Source organism: Festucalex cinctus, chromosome 5 (assembly GCF_051991245.1).
Source record: "Festucalex cinctus isolate MCC-2025b chromosome 5, RoL_Fcin_1.0, whole genome shotgun sequence".
NCBI lineage: Eukaryota > Metazoa > Chordata > Actinopteri > Syngnathiformes > Syngnathidae > Festucalex > Festucalex cinctus.
In genome coordinates, this window is record NC_135415.1 from 8,126,835 (window position 1) to 8,143,454 (window position 16,620).

The 16,620-nt window shown below is 39.1% G+C and overlaps 1 protein-coding gene across 3 annotated transcripts in view; it reads left to right on the top strand.

The window, feature by feature from the left end:
* Positions 1-15,555, top strand: part of LOC144018846 (tetratricopeptide repeat protein 28-like) — a 245,474-nt gene extending 229,919 nt beyond the window's left edge. For 2 of the 3 annotated variants that reach the window (XM_077521444.1, XM_077521447.1), the window contains 11 exons: positions 3,362-3,506; positions 3,626-3,805; positions 4,921-5,465; positions 6,878-7,125; positions 7,209-7,333; positions 7,411-7,642; positions 9,837-9,913; positions 10,566-10,589; positions 11,595-11,724; positions 13,066-13,173; positions 13,255-15,555. In XM_077521444.1, the coding sequence (XP_077377570.1) occupies positions 3,362-3,506; positions 3,626-3,805; positions 4,921-5,465; positions 6,878-7,125; positions 7,209-7,333; positions 7,411-7,642; positions 9,837-9,913; positions 10,566-10,589; positions 11,595-11,724; positions 13,066-13,173; positions 13,255-14,852 (3,412 nt within the window). In that variant the 3' untranslated portion in view covers positions 14,853-15,555. The remainder of the gene's footprint in view (positions 1-3,361; positions 3,507-3,625; positions 3,806-4,920; positions 5,466-6,877; positions 7,126-7,208; positions 7,334-7,410; positions 7,643-9,836; positions 9,914-10,565; positions 10,590-11,594; positions 11,725-13,065; positions 13,174-13,254) is intronic. The other variant, XM_077521446.1, reaches the window with a different exon arrangement.
* Positions 15,556-16,620: the final 1,065 nt, after the last annotated feature.

Consider the following 16,620-nt stretch of genomic DNA (forward strand, 5'->3'; position numbering starts at 1 on the left):
TTAATTGAGTCTTGGTGCTCATTAAGCCCTTTTAATGGGCTCCCAATAATAATCCACTCATTCTTGGGGGCTTCAAAAAAAAAAAAAAAAAAAAAGCCAGGGAATATAATGCTCCTTGTGCTGTGGAGCCTAACATTGATCTCAATGTTACAGCAAGAGAAGACAAAGAACATTTCTCTGGGTAATGTTGAACTGTGTGTGCACTGCATTTATTTCTAAAATGTTCAGGGAGTGAAGGCTGTTGGCTGACTACATTAACCCATAATGCTGAGAAAGGCTTATAAATTAAGTATTTTTTTTAATAAGGATGCAAATACCTTCAGGTCTAACTACTTACAGGCATTTATATAGAGAAAAGCGTCCTTGTGTCCAATCAAGTACAATTTTTACTCTATACAGTATTTTTTTGACAAATTTATGAGACCACAGATAAAAAAAAAATAAAAAAACTAAAAAAAAAGAGGAGCGTCAATCCGGTATCCTGACTGAAGAGCTGTCAAACTGAATCCAGAATTGAGCTTGCTCACTGGACTTCTTCAAGGTCAGAAATTAATCATGCAAAACATTCAACCACTATAACAAAAAAAAAAAAAAAAAAAAAACTTTCCAGGAACGCTGGTAAATACCTGTTCTGATTTTGTAAATTTAAACCACTCACAAATAACATTAATAATATTCTGAAGAATAATTGTCACTAAATAAGTCTACATACTGCTAAATAACTATTCCAGAAGTATCAAACATGATTTGGGTAATTACCAATGCCAATGCAGGTAGCTGTAGCATTAAAAAAAACAAAACAAAACATAAAACCCATATTCCACAAACACAATATTAGTCACAGTGTTGTGTTAAGACTAGTGGTGACACATACAACATATTGTAAATAACTTCCCTACTACGTTGTTTTTGCCCAAATTATGTGCCCGCGCAAGTACAGTAAACCTACCCTCAGCATGGTATGTCTTTTCTCTTTATTGTTTCTCTCTACACTTGAAACACATCTTGTCTCAGATTATCCCTTTTCTCCTTTCTCATTCCTCCATCCTGTCAAGCTAACAAACGATTGCTTTCCATCGAAGCTCTTGCCAATGTCTGAGAGAGAGAGAGAGAGAGAGAGAGAAGGAGAGATATTGAATATGAGTGAACGACTGGCCCCAGGCTTCCAGAAGGGCTGACTTGATGCTTTTTGGCTGGACCTCGGAAAAGAAAGAGCAGATGGAGGCTTGTGACAAGTGTGGCAATAAAACTTGGCCCTGTGAACCTGCTGCACCAAAGGCTAAGTTTTTACCCTATGGCCATCATTAGCAAGCTCTCACTGTGTCGAGCCTTCTTCATGACACGAGGACCCAAAGTAAAACATGTCTTCGGTCAAATTAATGTAATTTGTCACATTGGTTGAGCATTGCTGAATTGGACAAATATGGGGACAATCTATTGTTCCTCAAAAGAAATCACTGTTATGGGATGTAACGTAAGAGCATGGTTGTAAGCCTACCACAGCTCAATCCTGCCACCTTGTGGACACAAATATACAGTGAGATCAGTGTGTTGTGCAACTCTTCACACACATCAAGAACACTAAAGTCTGTGCAAACTGCAGTGGCAGCACTTGTGTCTTACTTGAGCCGTATCTCTACACAGCAAATGGGCATGAGGCACACGACTCATATCAGTGAAAAAGACACATCAATAGACAATTGAATTAAATATTAAAGAATGCAAATGTAAATTATTCATAGTTTTCTTGTTCTTCGTGCAGATATGTCACATTGTATATATACTGGATATGAAATAATCTTTGCTCAGAAGGATGACTTTTCGATTACACAGTTAAAGTAAGTAAAAAGCAGTCGACTTAGACATGTTTTATTATTCATATTTAAAACAACATTTCAATATTTCACCTCACAGAATCTTTTGACTTCAAATCGTTAAAATGTCTGGGTCAGTGGTTCTTAACCTGGGTTCGATTGTGAGTCAGTCTCATGGGTTCGGCGGAGGTCCAAGCACCCAACTGATTCATATGTTTACTGATGTCACGACCTGCTTGGCCATCATTGGCTGCAGATTCATGCTACATTTCTTGGCCAATCTGTGCGGGGAATTTGGCGCACTCTGTTGTTGACTTGTGACTGTTGTGATTTTCTTTATGATTTTAATCCCTTAATACACACTATGGCGAGCATAAAAAAGAAAGTGGTCAGACGAATGTGTGCAATATGAATTCACATGTATACCAGAACATATGATGTTCCACAGGGTTCATTTCTAGGACCTCTGCTATTTTTATTGTACCATTTAAAGAAAAATAGCAGTGTTTTTTTTTTTTAAAGTGTTCTATAAATGTAGAGTTGGGTGATACGGAGCCAGTGTCCTAACTACACAATTTGCAGTGCTAAGCAATTCTAGCGCAGTACAACTAGCTATTTAACAAAACTAAAGGAACACTTCCTTGTCTAATTTGCTCCCAAAAACATAGAAATACATTCTAATTCAAATATGAACAATGTCCCAAAGACATATTTATATGTTTTATTTTTGTTTTTTTTAATGTTTTTATATGTAAGAGCATACAGAAGGCTTTGATGCAGCCCCTGAACTGAAGAGAACGGTTGAAGTAATGATAGTTATTACAAAAAGGGCCAGCAGGTAACAGCAGAGTAAAAGAGATCAACCAGGACCATGTTGCAACAAGCTGTTTTCCCCACAGTTTTAAACAGATTTGTGAATAATGATGAAACTTAGCTATATTGTAAATCTAATATTAATTGCAGCAAAATGGAAACAGAAAAATACTTCTTTTTTTTCCCCCAGATGAAAGAAGAGACTCTAATCTTTCTTTTGGTAGTCTCTTTTTTTTTTTTTTTTTTTAATCGCAGTAGAACACACTATTCTGTGGGTCTTGCAAAATATGCCAAAATCCAGTAAAACAGCCGGGAACGAAGAGGGTTGCTTCAGTGAAAATGGCTGGGAGTCAATGAGTTAAGCTGTATTGAAATGGGGAATACTGTCCAAGGTTTCTGAATTCAAAGTGAAGAGAGTCAGATTTGATGAAAAGGCTGATCTCTGTTCATTTTGTTCACCAATGAACCCTATACATATATGTCTTGAATTAAAAATAAAACAAAAAACAAAACACTATTTTTCAATGAAGGATTTGGTCAATGTGCATAGGAAACTGGTGGGGTTCAGTACCTCCAATAAGGTTAAGAACCACTGGTCTATGTACTTGGGGAAAAAATTAATAAAAATAGAAGAATTAAGGTGACCTAGATATGAAGGCAATAAAGTTCCTTAAGATAATTGGATACACAGCAGGACTGTCTCATTTACAGTTTGATATGTTGTGCTTTTGTAGGAGCTGCCAGAGCATGACCAGCCTGTTCAGTAACACCATGTCACCTGCCAAAGACGGTTGTTCTTCCCTGCCTCATCGCTCCAGCAACCTCGGGAAGCCTCCTCTCAGAGCACTCTATGATTTGCTCATTGCACCTATGGAGGGGGTGAGTGTTACTTCTATGAGTTTCGGAGTTCTGTGGAAGGGATGAGCTCACACGCAGCAGTTTTTTTTTGTTTTGTTTTTCTAACTATCCATCTGTACACTTATCATTTTGTCCAACAGGGTTTGATGCACTCCAGTGGTCCGGTGGGCAGACACAGACAACTGGTCATGGTGCTGGAGGGAGAACTTTATCTTATCCCTTTCGCTCTGCTCAAAGGAAGTTCATCCAATGAGTATCTGTACGAGCGTTTTAGCCTCATCGCTGTTCCCTCAATCCAGGGCCTCGGATCCTGTGCAAAGGTTTGACATACAGTACATTGTCTCATATTTAATGACAAGTAGTTTGTCTTAAAATCCGTGCTGTCAAAGTTAAAGCATTAACAAATTAATTAATCGCAGAAAATGATTGCATTAATCATGTATTAACGCAGATTAATCACACTATTAATTTTGAGCAGAGATGATCCTTAAGATGACAGCGGGTGTTTGTTGTTTGGGCAAAAAACATAACTACATGCATTAAAGTAAAGCATTTACATTTAATAAATGTTTGCGTATGTCATTCAGAATATTTGTTCATGTCAAACCATTGGTGTCATTTTTTTTTTTCAATTTTAAATTATGCAGGTAATTAACGGATTAGAAAAGAGGAAGGTGAGCGTGTGCAGTGGATACAATTTTTTGAAGATGTCCTCATAACATTAAATGTTGAAAAAAATTAACATAACAGGTGCTCTTTAAATTTGGCGGGCAAAATTTATTTTAACTCTTTTGCTCCCAAAAACGTATAAATACTTTCTATTTTAATTGTATGACATGTCCCAAAGACTTTTTTTTTTTTTTGCCTAGAGCATACAGAAGGCTTTGGTGCAGTCTCTCAACTGCAGCGGATGGGTGAAAAAAATTGTAGTACCGCTAATTACAAAAACGGCCAGCAGGTGAGAACAAAGTATAATAGATCAACCAGGGCCATGTTGAAAACAAGCTATTTCCCCACAATTCTAAGCAGATTTGTGAATAATTATGAAACTTACCTATATTCTAATCCTAATTGCTGCAAAACAGAAACGGATAGAAATATACTTTTTTCCTGATGAAAAAGTAGACTCTCATCTTTCTTTTGGTAGGTTCCATGTTTTTATAGCAATAGAACACAATCTTCTGTGGGCCTTGCAAAATCAGTCAAAATCCAGTAAGACAGCCGGGAGCAAACGGAGTTGCTTCAATGAAAATGGCTGGTAGTCAATGAGTTACAAAAAAAAAAAAAAAAAACTTTTTAACCTTTTTAATTAAGCGATTAATCGTGATTAATCATAATTCTAAGATGTGATTAATCTGATTTAAAAAAAAAAAGTGTTTGACAGCGCTACTTAAAATTGAAGAAGTCAACCTGGCTTGTATTTTCCTGACTTTAGGTTCATTCCCGGCGTCCTGGACCAGCTCCCTGTGGTGGTGTGTCAATGGCAGCTGTGGTGGGAAACCCCAGGCTGCCCTCACCGGTGATGGACCGCTGGCTGTGGGGGCCAATGCCCTCTGCGGAAGAGGAGGCACTCATGGTAGCTGAGCTGTTAGGATGCCAACCGCTGTCTGGCACAGCAGCGACAAAAGAGAGAGTCATGAGTGCTCTCACACAGGCGGAGTGTGCCCACTTTGCCACTCACATTTCATGGAAGTTGGCCGCTCTTGTGCTCACGCCAAACCCGGAAAGCACGCCCAGTGCAGCAAGTGCTAACGTGGGAGGAGGGACATTGGGTAGAGGTGCAGGGATGAGAAGAGGAAGCAGCGGTCGAGGCAGGAAGGGATCAGTTGGAAGTGGCTACACCAATCCTGAGTCTCACCACATGCAAGATGACAGCAGTGATGTGGATAGTATCTGCGATAGTCCACCCTTACAGGACTTTCTCTTGACAGCTGCTGATATATTGGACCTTAGGCTACCTGTCAAGCTGGTGGTTCTTGGGTAGGTGGAGTACTTAGCCCAACAACTGTAAACAGAAATTTCATTTCACAATACTGTGATTGATTGACCTTACATAGCATCAAAAGAGAAGTCAACCTTAAAGGGATACTTGACTCATTGAGCCATTTTCAGCAGTAAAAAGTCTATAATTAATGTAGTAACTTCATTATTTTTCATGTACAATTAATACCTTTAAAAAGTAATTTTTCTACTTGCTGTTGACATCACCTGTGCTGAGGAAGTAGGTAACGGCCAATCATGGCTCACGCTTTCTGGGTTTGGTCAGTAAACTGAGCCATGATTGGCCGTTACCTACTTCCTCAGCACAGGTGATGTCAACAGCAAGTAGAAAAATCACTTTTTAAAGGCATTAATTGTACATAAAAAATAATAATGATTATCATAGTTATTAAGTTTAGTCTGGACAAAATATTAACTTTTCACTGCTGAAAATTGTTCAGTGAGTCAAGTATCCTTTTAAACATTTCTTGACAATAATATGTTATATGTGACCTCACTAGTCTAAACATGACCTTCTGATTAATATTACATTTATGGAATATGAGTTATGAAGCAAAATCCAGCATTTTTTTTAATCCATCTCAGAAGTCGGCCATCTTGCCACTTGCTGTCAACGGAAGATGACATCACAGTTGGTCTGTCTCAGGCAATGACCAATCATAGCTTACCTGTTTTCTGAAGCTGAACTGTGATTGGTTGTTATCTAGCAACTATGATGTCATTTTCACTCAACAGCAAATGGCAAAATGTCCACCTTCTGCTATGGATAAAAGGGGCTTGATTTTGCTACTTAACTCATATTCATACTCACTAACACAATATTCACCAGAATACTGTATTTAGACTAGTGGGGCTGTATAGAACATACTATTGTCAAGAATGGGGGGGTACTTCCCCTTTAAAAGTACATTGTATCCCATTGTAAAGGGTCAAATAATATGCTCTATGTAGCACCCCTCATCTAAACACAGTATTCTGATTAATATTGTATTTGTGGAACATGAATTAAGTAGAAAATGCACCCATTTTTATCCACTTCATGGGGCGGCCATTTTGCCACTTGCAGTCGAATGAAAATGACATCATAGTTGCTCAGGGCTCCGGTAATGACCAATCATGGCTCAGCATGTGAATGTCACATGACCAAACTCAGTAAACAAGTCTTCCATGATCGGTCACTACCTGAACCCTGAGCAACTGTGATGTCATTTTCAGTCGACAGCAAGTGTCAAAATGGCGGCCCCCTGAGATGGATAAAAATGGGTGGATTTTGCTACTTAATTCATATTCCACAAACGTATTCGAGAATGAAAAAACAAAAAAAACAAAAAACACTTTGGCTTGAGTATTTCTTCTTAGTCCAACTTCTCTTTTTGATTGTTTGTCAACAGCTCCTACCTAGAATCCAGCAGCAAGGTGACAGCCGACGGTGTTGTTGGCTTGACACGGTCCTTCCTGGCTGCAGGGGCGCAGTGTGTTCTTGTGTCCTTGTGGCCAGTCCCCGTGGCAGCTTCCAAGGTTTTTGTGCATGCCTTCTACACTGCCCTTCTAAATGGGACCAAGGCGAGTGCTGCGCTGGCAGATGCCATGAAAACTGTCCAGAGCAGCAAGCAGTACTCACACCCCTCCAACTGGGCAGGTTAGTAATGAAAATAATGGGGAAATAAATTCAAAAATCTCAATACCTAATATGAGCTAATTGAAGTGATATATTCTGTCCAGGATACATGCTGATCGGCAGTGATGTGAAACTTAACAGCCCGTCCTCCCTGATTGGACAAGCTTTAGCAGAGATTCTGCAGTATCCAGAGCGTGCACGTGATGCTCTGAGGGTTTTACTCCATCTGGTTAGACATGGACTCACATAGTCGAGGATTTTATAAGGAAAAGCGTGTTACTGATACTCCTGCTGTACTGCTTGCAGGTGGAAAAGTCTCTTCAAAGGATCCAGAATGGTCAACGGAACTCGATGTACACATCCCAGCAAAGTGTGGAGAATAAAGTTGGGGGAGTCCCCGGGTGGCAGGCCTTGTTGACTGCCGTGGGCTTCCGCCTTGACTCCGCAGGCACCGGCATCCCTGCTGCAGTTTTCTTTCCCACGGCTGACCCAGGAGACAGACTCCAGCAGTGCAGTACCACTTTACAATCACTTCTAGGTCAGTAGTACAGACAAAGTCAGTGTCAGGTAATCATAATATTCATAACTATAAATCAAATCTTATAGGATTTGGAGAAAATTTGTGGTGTGTATGAGTGTTAATTTCGTCAACAAAAACTGAACAAAAATCATTTAGTCAACGCACATCTTTCACCGGACTAAAACTAGACTAGACTAGACTAAAACCCTCATTAATAAACAATAACTGGGACTAAATCAGTATGCATTTTCCACCCCCTTCCAAAACTGCAGCTAACGAGCGCAACATGCACAAACATAGGACAGACAGGAAGTGGATTCACGGTGAAATGTTAAAATATATAATAAAAAAAAAAAAAAAGTACATTATAGTCATAACGTAACATTAATCCAACGGCTATAACGTTCCAACAATGTTAATATTACTGCTAACTAATGCTGGGTAACTAGCTCATAGCATGGAGCTATAGTTGATATACTGTAATTGTGTGTCAAATTGTTTTTCATCAAAAAGATGAGAAAGGTGTGAAATAGATTTAGATCCGAAATGTTCAACATAATCTGCGGACAATATATATATATATATATATATATATATATATATATATATATATATATATATATATATATATATATATATATATATATACAGGGGTAAAATGATTGTCCTGACTAAAACTAAACAAAATCGTTGAGTTTTTGTTGACTAAAACCATTTTTTTTAAGTGGGGAAAAAATAAGTGTCGGTACTCCCCTAAAATAAATAATTGCATAAATAAATACATTTGTTAATTAAATAATACAATTTAATATTTTTTTCACCAAAAACACTGATCAGTAGGTGTCTTAAACCAGGATCCCTGTGGGATAATGAGAGTCTAGCTAAGAACGAATGTCATTGTTGGCATCAACCATTGGGAATATTATCTCAGTATCGTGAATGGTGACGTAATTTCAGAAGTTAGGTTTACATTTCACAGGGATTGTTTTTTCTTGTTTTCTTGTGTGTTTGCTTTCCTTTCATTGTTGATAGTTCTAATAACTGGTTCTGATGATGCAGACCAATCTTTGAATAGCACTCTGGAAAAATACCGTAGGCTATGAGAAAAAATTTATATTCACATTCTTACTGATGAAATATGTATTTAGAGCTTCTCCCACACTTATTTTATACTTATTGGTACAACAGTACGCCACACACAGTGTTATTTTTGCTGTATAAGAATAAAATAACGTGGGGAAATGATATGCAGCGGAAAAGTCAATGTACAGCATTCAACTTACTGTTGGTGTGGCTGGCAACATAAGATGGCCGCCGCCGGCTTCACTTATCGCTTCTTCATGAACAGCCCAGATTATTTATTACGTCCGTGCTGTATCAGTCTGAGAATCCACCTCAGAGTCTGATTGTGGTCTATTTTGAAGCTTTGAGCCATGGTAGCGTTTTCATTTCATTTTCTTAACTCAAGCGCTATGGTTTTACACACGCGTTCTGGTCGGCTAGCATCGGGCTAGCGTCAATATGGACGTATGTGTGCTTCTCTGGCTGAGAACAGATTTATATAAATACTGGATTAAGCGTGCGCATGGTGATGTAATGAGCGCAGGGCTTCCATACTATATGTAAGTCTGTGGATGAGCGGCACTCGCCCTAAAAGCTTTTGTGGATCAAAACATGCATTGTCAAGCGTGCCGGAACGCTGATAGTACGTTCTTTGCACGTTGAGAAGTACCTGAACACGCAAGGGCGATTTTTAGAAGTGCCGGAGCTCTGTTCCGGCCCACTTAAAACACTGACTAAAACTAGACGAATAAAATAATGTTTTCGTGTACTGTACAAAAATAAATACGAAAATGCTAGATTTACAGTTGACTAAAAATGGACTAAATAAAAACGGCATTAGGTTGACCATGATAAATAGGTTGACTATGCTGTTGAGATGTAACCAAACGACATTTCGTTGTACAGCATTTTACAATCTTCTTCTTCTTCTTCTTCTCTAAAGACGAACACGCGTGATTGAAACTGGACTAAAACTGAGACTAAATTTAAAAATGGCTGATTAAATTAACACTAGTGTGTATACTGTTTGAAAAAGTTTTATTCCTATTTAATTCAATTTTAGCATTGATTAAAGATTCAATTCCATTATTCAACCTGTCACTAATTAAGGAATCTACAAAAACTGACTGAATTTCTGCATTTCCCTCAGGTCTGCCACCACAAGCACTCCAGGCTTTGTGCAAACTCATCACAGCTTCAGAGGCAGGGGAGCAGCTCATCAATCGGGTATGGACCCATCTGCACCTTGCACAACATATTTTTAGGGGGCCTCACAAAGTTTATAAAGTTTATAGTTGTCATTTCATGTCAGGACTGAATACGCAACATTGCACAGGCCTCCCAAGATTCGGTTTAATCTCTATTGAAATGTGCTAGTAAAGCCTAACTAGCTTTACTTGGAGCACTGGTTTTATCTAAAGTCTACTTGTCTGACACCCAAAACGTGATGCCAGAGAATAATCTTTATCCGCATTTGTGTGTAACGTGAGGTAAGCACGTTTTAAGAGAGTAAAGGGCTACCTACTTGTGGGGAATAAGCAGACAAACAACAAACTCATAAATAACCACCTAAATATATACTCAGATGTGACCTCATTTAGCTACTTTAGAAGGCCAAATATTAGCAACAGCTCTCTGCAGCTCATCCCAGTTGACCACACCCTGAATAGGTCACCAGCCAGTGATCCTGTTCTCAATGTATGTAATATTTTTGCGTCAATGTATCGACCTCTGAAATATTTTTTCCAGGGCATTATTTTGCACACTGTGTTTCTTGTGTATTGTTGTCCTTATTGACCTGAACCCTTGCGAGCTGGCCTTTGTGCATGCAATAAAAATGCGATTTTCTCTCCCCTTCCCCCTGCTGTGCCATCTGAAGGCTGTTAAAAATATGGTGGCCATGGTAAGTGTGCCTTCACCAACCTGCCATCCATCCCACTCTTTCCTGTTCACGCTAAACCTTTTGTAACACCAACATTGTACAGTATAACTGCATGCCAGTTTTTATGTTGTTATTCATACATGAAGTGTAACATACAAACAAGTTTTTCCATTGTAAACATGGCCATTCTTCTTAAATGCATTTAGAGTAGGCATGGGCGAGTACGGATAGCAGATATCTTTATTGGGCCGATACACGACCTTATTTGAAGGTATTCAATGATTCATGATCGGCCATCCTCTTGTGGTCATTTTACGATCAGGAATTAAAAATTGGAAGAATACAAGATTTATATTAATTTCATACAAATTTAAGGAAAATTGCTATGCTGGGATATATGGGTAGCTGTCATTGTTTTATGGGGAGAAATGTATGTATTGAAATTATTATAGTTGTATTGATACTTGGTAGTGGTGACTATTCAAAATTTGAATAGTGGGATCAAACATTGTTGTGTCAGTGCTGGTCAGAGAACTGAATCAAGGTGGTCGAAGCAATAAAGCTATGATGTAAAAGTGAAGTGAGGACAAAGGCATGTGTGTTACTCCTGAAACAGTTACATCAGGTGGACAAAAGTGTCTCTGTTCTCAGCTAATCCCCAAACAAAACAGGCCACGGCACATGTGCACCGCTCTTATGTTCTCTTGCCATTTAAGCCTATTCATAGCAGATAGAATCAGATTAACACCTGCCTTTATACAGTAGCTTTACATTTGTGTGCATTTTGTGAACTGAAGTGAATCTAAAATAAATCAATTTGCTGGTAAAATAAATGAATAAATACATAAAAATAACTATTTACAGACAGATTTTCTGGGTCAAACAAATTATCTTGAAATGTACCAAAACCATATCCTACAAAATAATGTATGTCCGTCATATAATCAATAGAATTACCAGTATACTAATAATTTTAATGCCGCAACTTTGTTTTTTGTTCTCCCTCTTTTTCTTCTTCTGCTGCAGCTCCACCAGGTGCTAGTGCAGCTCCAGACGGGTGAGAAGGAACAGGACTTCTCTCTCCTGCCCATTCAGGTGTCCATTAGTGTGCAACTTTGGAGACTTCCAGGATGCCATGAGTTTTTGGCAGCACTTGGTGAGTCCACAGTAAATTTTCTAGAGGACATTTTACTCTAAAAAGATTCTATTTGGCCCACTCGAAACAGAGCAAAATTTTCATGTGGAGGATAGTAAAATATTCAGATTCAAATTTCACTCAAAGAATTTTTTACTGTGTACGAGAGAATTGGTCTATCCCATGACAAAAGCCTAGTAAAGTTTTTTACACTCAGAAATTCCAAGTACATTTTAGAAGGAAATGTTTTGAGTACATTCTACTACCGGTAGTCTGTTTTAAAAAATAAAGGGGAAAAAAGTTGCCCAATGGTTCAGGAACGAACTCACAACCTTCAGCTTGGGAGACGGCCACTCTACCACCTGAGCCATGCCACTCCAAATCGTTTTTGGTCTCTTTGACGTACGGAGATTCCAGCTGACATGAGCGATATACTAACACACAGTAGGAGCTGCTTGGCTCAGGGAGTAGATGGCCCGTCTCCCAACCTGAAGTTGTGAGTTTTTTGTTCCTTCAACCTTGAGTGACTGAACTTGTATATATAAAATAGTGCTGTCAAAGTTAAAGCGTTAACTAATTAATTAATCACAAAAAATTATCGCATTAATCATTGTATTACCACAGATTAATCACACTATTAATTTTGACCGCAGATGATCCTTTTCAGCCGCCAGTGGACATTAAACATTAAACATACAACATTAAAGATAGCTGTTGGAGTTTGAGCAATAAACATAACTACATGCATTAAAGTAAAGCATTTAATAAATGTTTACATATGACGTAGGTCATTTTTTTCCACAATTTAAATTATGCAACTAAATAATTTATTAGAAAAAGCAGGATGAGCGTGTGCAGTGAATATACATTTTTGAAGACGTCCTCATAACATTAAATGTTGAAAAAATTAACACATAACAGGTGCGCTTCAAATTTAGCGGGCAAAATATGTTTGGAAAAGAAAACATTTTTATGTCAGTGATTAATCATGATTAATCAAAATTCTAAAATGTGATAAATCTGATTAAAAAATTTATTCGTTTGACAGCTCTAATATAAAAACAATAATAATAATAATAAACTAGTAAAATTTTGTCAAAATATCTCCTTGCAAAATGTACTTAGAATTTCTAAATTAAAACTGTTTAATATTTATTTTTTTCCATGGTATAGGCAAATACTTTCGTACACACTAAAGATACTTTAGATCTCCCAAGTGTATATTTTGCTCTGTTTAGAGTGGGACCAAATAGACTCCTTTTAGAGTAAAATGTACTCAACAAAAATTACTGTTTTACCACTTGCAGCTTCCCACATGACATGGAATAACATACATGTATTTTTCTTTGTATGAATATGCAGGGTTTGACTTGTGTGAGGTAGGCCAAGAAGAAGTGGTGCTAAAGACGGGCAAGCTAGCCAACCGCCGCACATTGCACTTTGCTCTGCAGTCTCTGCTGGCGCTGTTTGGTTTGTATACATTTGTCTTATTGGTTTTATGTCATACTTGCTTGTTTTTGAGTCATATTTTTTCTTCATCATATCTTACAGACTCCACAGAACTGCCAAAGCGTCTAAGTCTAGACAGCTCTTCTTCCCTCGAATCTTTGGCCTCAGCACAATCTGTTTCCAACCCTCTGCCAATGAGTTACTCAAGCCTTCCCTTCTCTCCTCATTGCCTGGACAATCAGGCATCAGATGCCATCTCTGTCTATAGCCTCAGCTCTGTGGCCTCCTCAATGAGCTTTGCTTCCAAATCCGATTGTGACTTCCTCAGCCATCGGCACCGCGGTGGGACCGCAGCACATTACGCGGCCCACAAGCACCCTCACGTTCCCCGGAGCCGCTCGTCTCCTCATGGAGCGGCGACTGCTATGTCAGGAGCCCGAGGGGAGGAGGAGGAATATGAGGGCTTCTCTATTATCAGTAGTGAACCACTCGGGAGCCACTGTGACTCTTTGCCTTTGCCACCAGGCCACAGCCAGCGCCACCACAGAGGAGGTAGAGGGGTTGTCGCTAGGTCAGGCAGCGGGGCTGGAAGAGGCTACTCTGTATCCGTGTCATCAAGAGGCAGTGTCAGCACCCCCACTTCCCCGGTCAAAACATCCCTAGTTCCCAGTCCAAACTCACCATTCCAGAAAGTCGGTAAAGTGAGCACCTCAGACACGGGCGAATCGGATCAGTCCAGTACTGAGACAGACAGTACTGTGAAGTCCCAGGAGGAAAAAAGCCCCCCTCTTGATCCTCAGGAGCTGGCGCAGAAGATTCTGGAGGAGACTCACAGCCATCTACGGGCAGTGGGTAGTCTACAGCGAGCTCGAGCGGAGGGCGGAACTTCAAGAGAAAATTCACCACGGAGTAGCGCCTTCCGCTCCTCGGAAACGAGCGCATTCAGCCGTCCTAACAGCAGCGCTAGTGGCAGAGCTCAGTCTTCGCCAAAACCCAAACCCCCCTCCCGTTCGTCTTCTCTGCAGAAAATAAGCTCTGGCTACAATAGCCCGGCTGTGTCAGAGTCTTCGCAAAAAGACGGAAGCCATCCGTCGCCTGTTTCGGACAGCCACGCGCAGTTCAAGCTGAAGTACCCGAGTTCCCCATACAGTGGGCACATATCTCGTTCCCCCAGTAACGTGTCTCCCAGTTCTGGTCACCAATCACCAGTTGGTAGTGCACCTTCTCCTGCCCTATCCTACTCCTCTACCGGCTCTGCCACGTCGGCTGATGCACCAGACCTTGACCGCTTAAGAAGAGTGGTCATTGATGAAAAAGTCCAAGCCATCCACAACCTGAAGACCTTTTGGGCGAATGCTGCCGCCCAGCAACATCTCGGCCCCGTCAAAGCCGTCCATAGCTCGCCGGGTCCTCTGGCATCGGCCAGTAGGGACGTACTGAGCCTTCTCAATCTGTCTCCACGACATTGCTCCCCCAATGATACCCAAGACAGCCTGGAGCTGCGGGAACTGGGACTGCAGTCAGTGGAGAGGGGGGGCAAGAACTCCAATGGGCATCACTGCTCCAGTCCCAAGAAAGGGGCTCCATCGCCGACCATTTCTACAAGCAGTAGTCCCGGTGCTCGTTCCATCAGACTACCCGCCGGGAACGGATACAAATTCTTGTCGCCTGGAAGATTTTTCCCTTCTTCGAAATGCTGAGACATCCAGCTGTGTATAAGGTGAAGAAGTTGTTCACTTTTTGAGGGCCGCGATGGGCCAGCCAAGCTTTACAGATCGTGAGAACAGTTATCGATTGGTTGGATTGGTCGGCGTGAGGCACATGCCTGCGGTTTTGTATATGTGCCCAAAACTCTGTAAATGGCAATGAGAAGTACTCAACGACCTGATACTGTGTTTGTGTGTAACTGTGTGTCAGGTAAATGTAAATGCCATTTGGTCTTTCCCCACAAAACATTGTGAATGCAGGCCAAGATGCAACAACTATGACTGACTTCTTCCATTTTATTTTTTGTTTCAAAAAAATAATGGCAATTGTTATTATTATTGTTTGTTATTGTTATTAATATTATATTATTATTATTAATTGTTACGTTTGTAAATTAATTCCAGTGTTTCCCAATCAATATTAAGCGTTTTTATATTATTAAAAAACAAACCAACAAACATGTACCGTGTAAAGATGGATACAGTGGAAGAAAAGATTTAATATTTTTTATTGAAGTCAAAAGGGCATTTTGCCCGATTTCTTTGTGAATTGAGTGTTTGCTCTGAAGCATGGATTCTCTTGCTATTCAATGTTAAGTATGATGTATGAATTTTTAGCCCATGATTTTTTTTAGATTTAACGTCACGGTTTCATGACGACCACCTGTCATTTATCAGTAAACTGTTTCAATAAAAGAAGGGGGAAAATAAACGTTGCTCCTTTGGATCCTTTAATCTGCAGCCACTCGACAGCTACTGGGATGATCACATTCTCTGGGGAGTCAAAATGACACTTACTGGACTTGGTTCAGTGTAAATCAGACAGTACAATAGTTCTACCAAATATTTGCTGAGCATTATATGAAGCCAAAACTTGTCTGCTGTCTCAGATTGTGCCGCTCTGCCTAATACTTTAGAGCAGGGGTGTCCAAACTATGGCCCGGGGCCCATTTGCGGCCCGCCGTCCATTTTTTAGTGGCCCGCGACATATGCTAAAAATGGCATTTGACTCAGTTAAAAAAAAACAAAAATGTTTGGAGATGGTCAAAGTAAGAAGGGGGGGTGTCGAAAAACACAGGTGCTATTAAAGGTTATTTTAGTTAACTAAAACTAACGAAAAAACTAAAATTCAAAACTACAATTTCGTTAACGAAATAAAATAAAAACGAAGATGCTTTTTAAAAAAGAAAACTAACTGAAACTACATTTTATGTTTACAAAACGAACTAAAAATAAAACTATAATTATAGCAAAAATGTCCTTTGTTTTAGTCTTTGGTAATTAATGCATGAGCCTTTGGGGATGATTTTAAATGTGATTTTTAGTAGATTTATTTTGATATAAACCGGAATAATGACGTTGCGCCCATGGTGTTTTTTAAATATTGCGCACAAGTAATACACACACACACACACACACATATATATATATATATATATATATATATATATATATATATATATATATATATATATATATATATATATATATATATATATATATATATATATATATATATATATATAAAACTAATACTGTAACTAACTAAACTAAAACTAAGCATTTATTAAAGAACTAAAACTAATTTAAAAAAAAAAAAACCCTAACAGAACCACCCTGAAAACTAATTAAAACTAAAAATAAAAAAAACTCAAAACAAAATAAAAACTAAAATGAAAAATTCCAAAACTATAATAACCCTACTGCCATATTACAAATAAATAGTTTTATATGCTGTAGCATTTTTCTCAATATGCAAAAG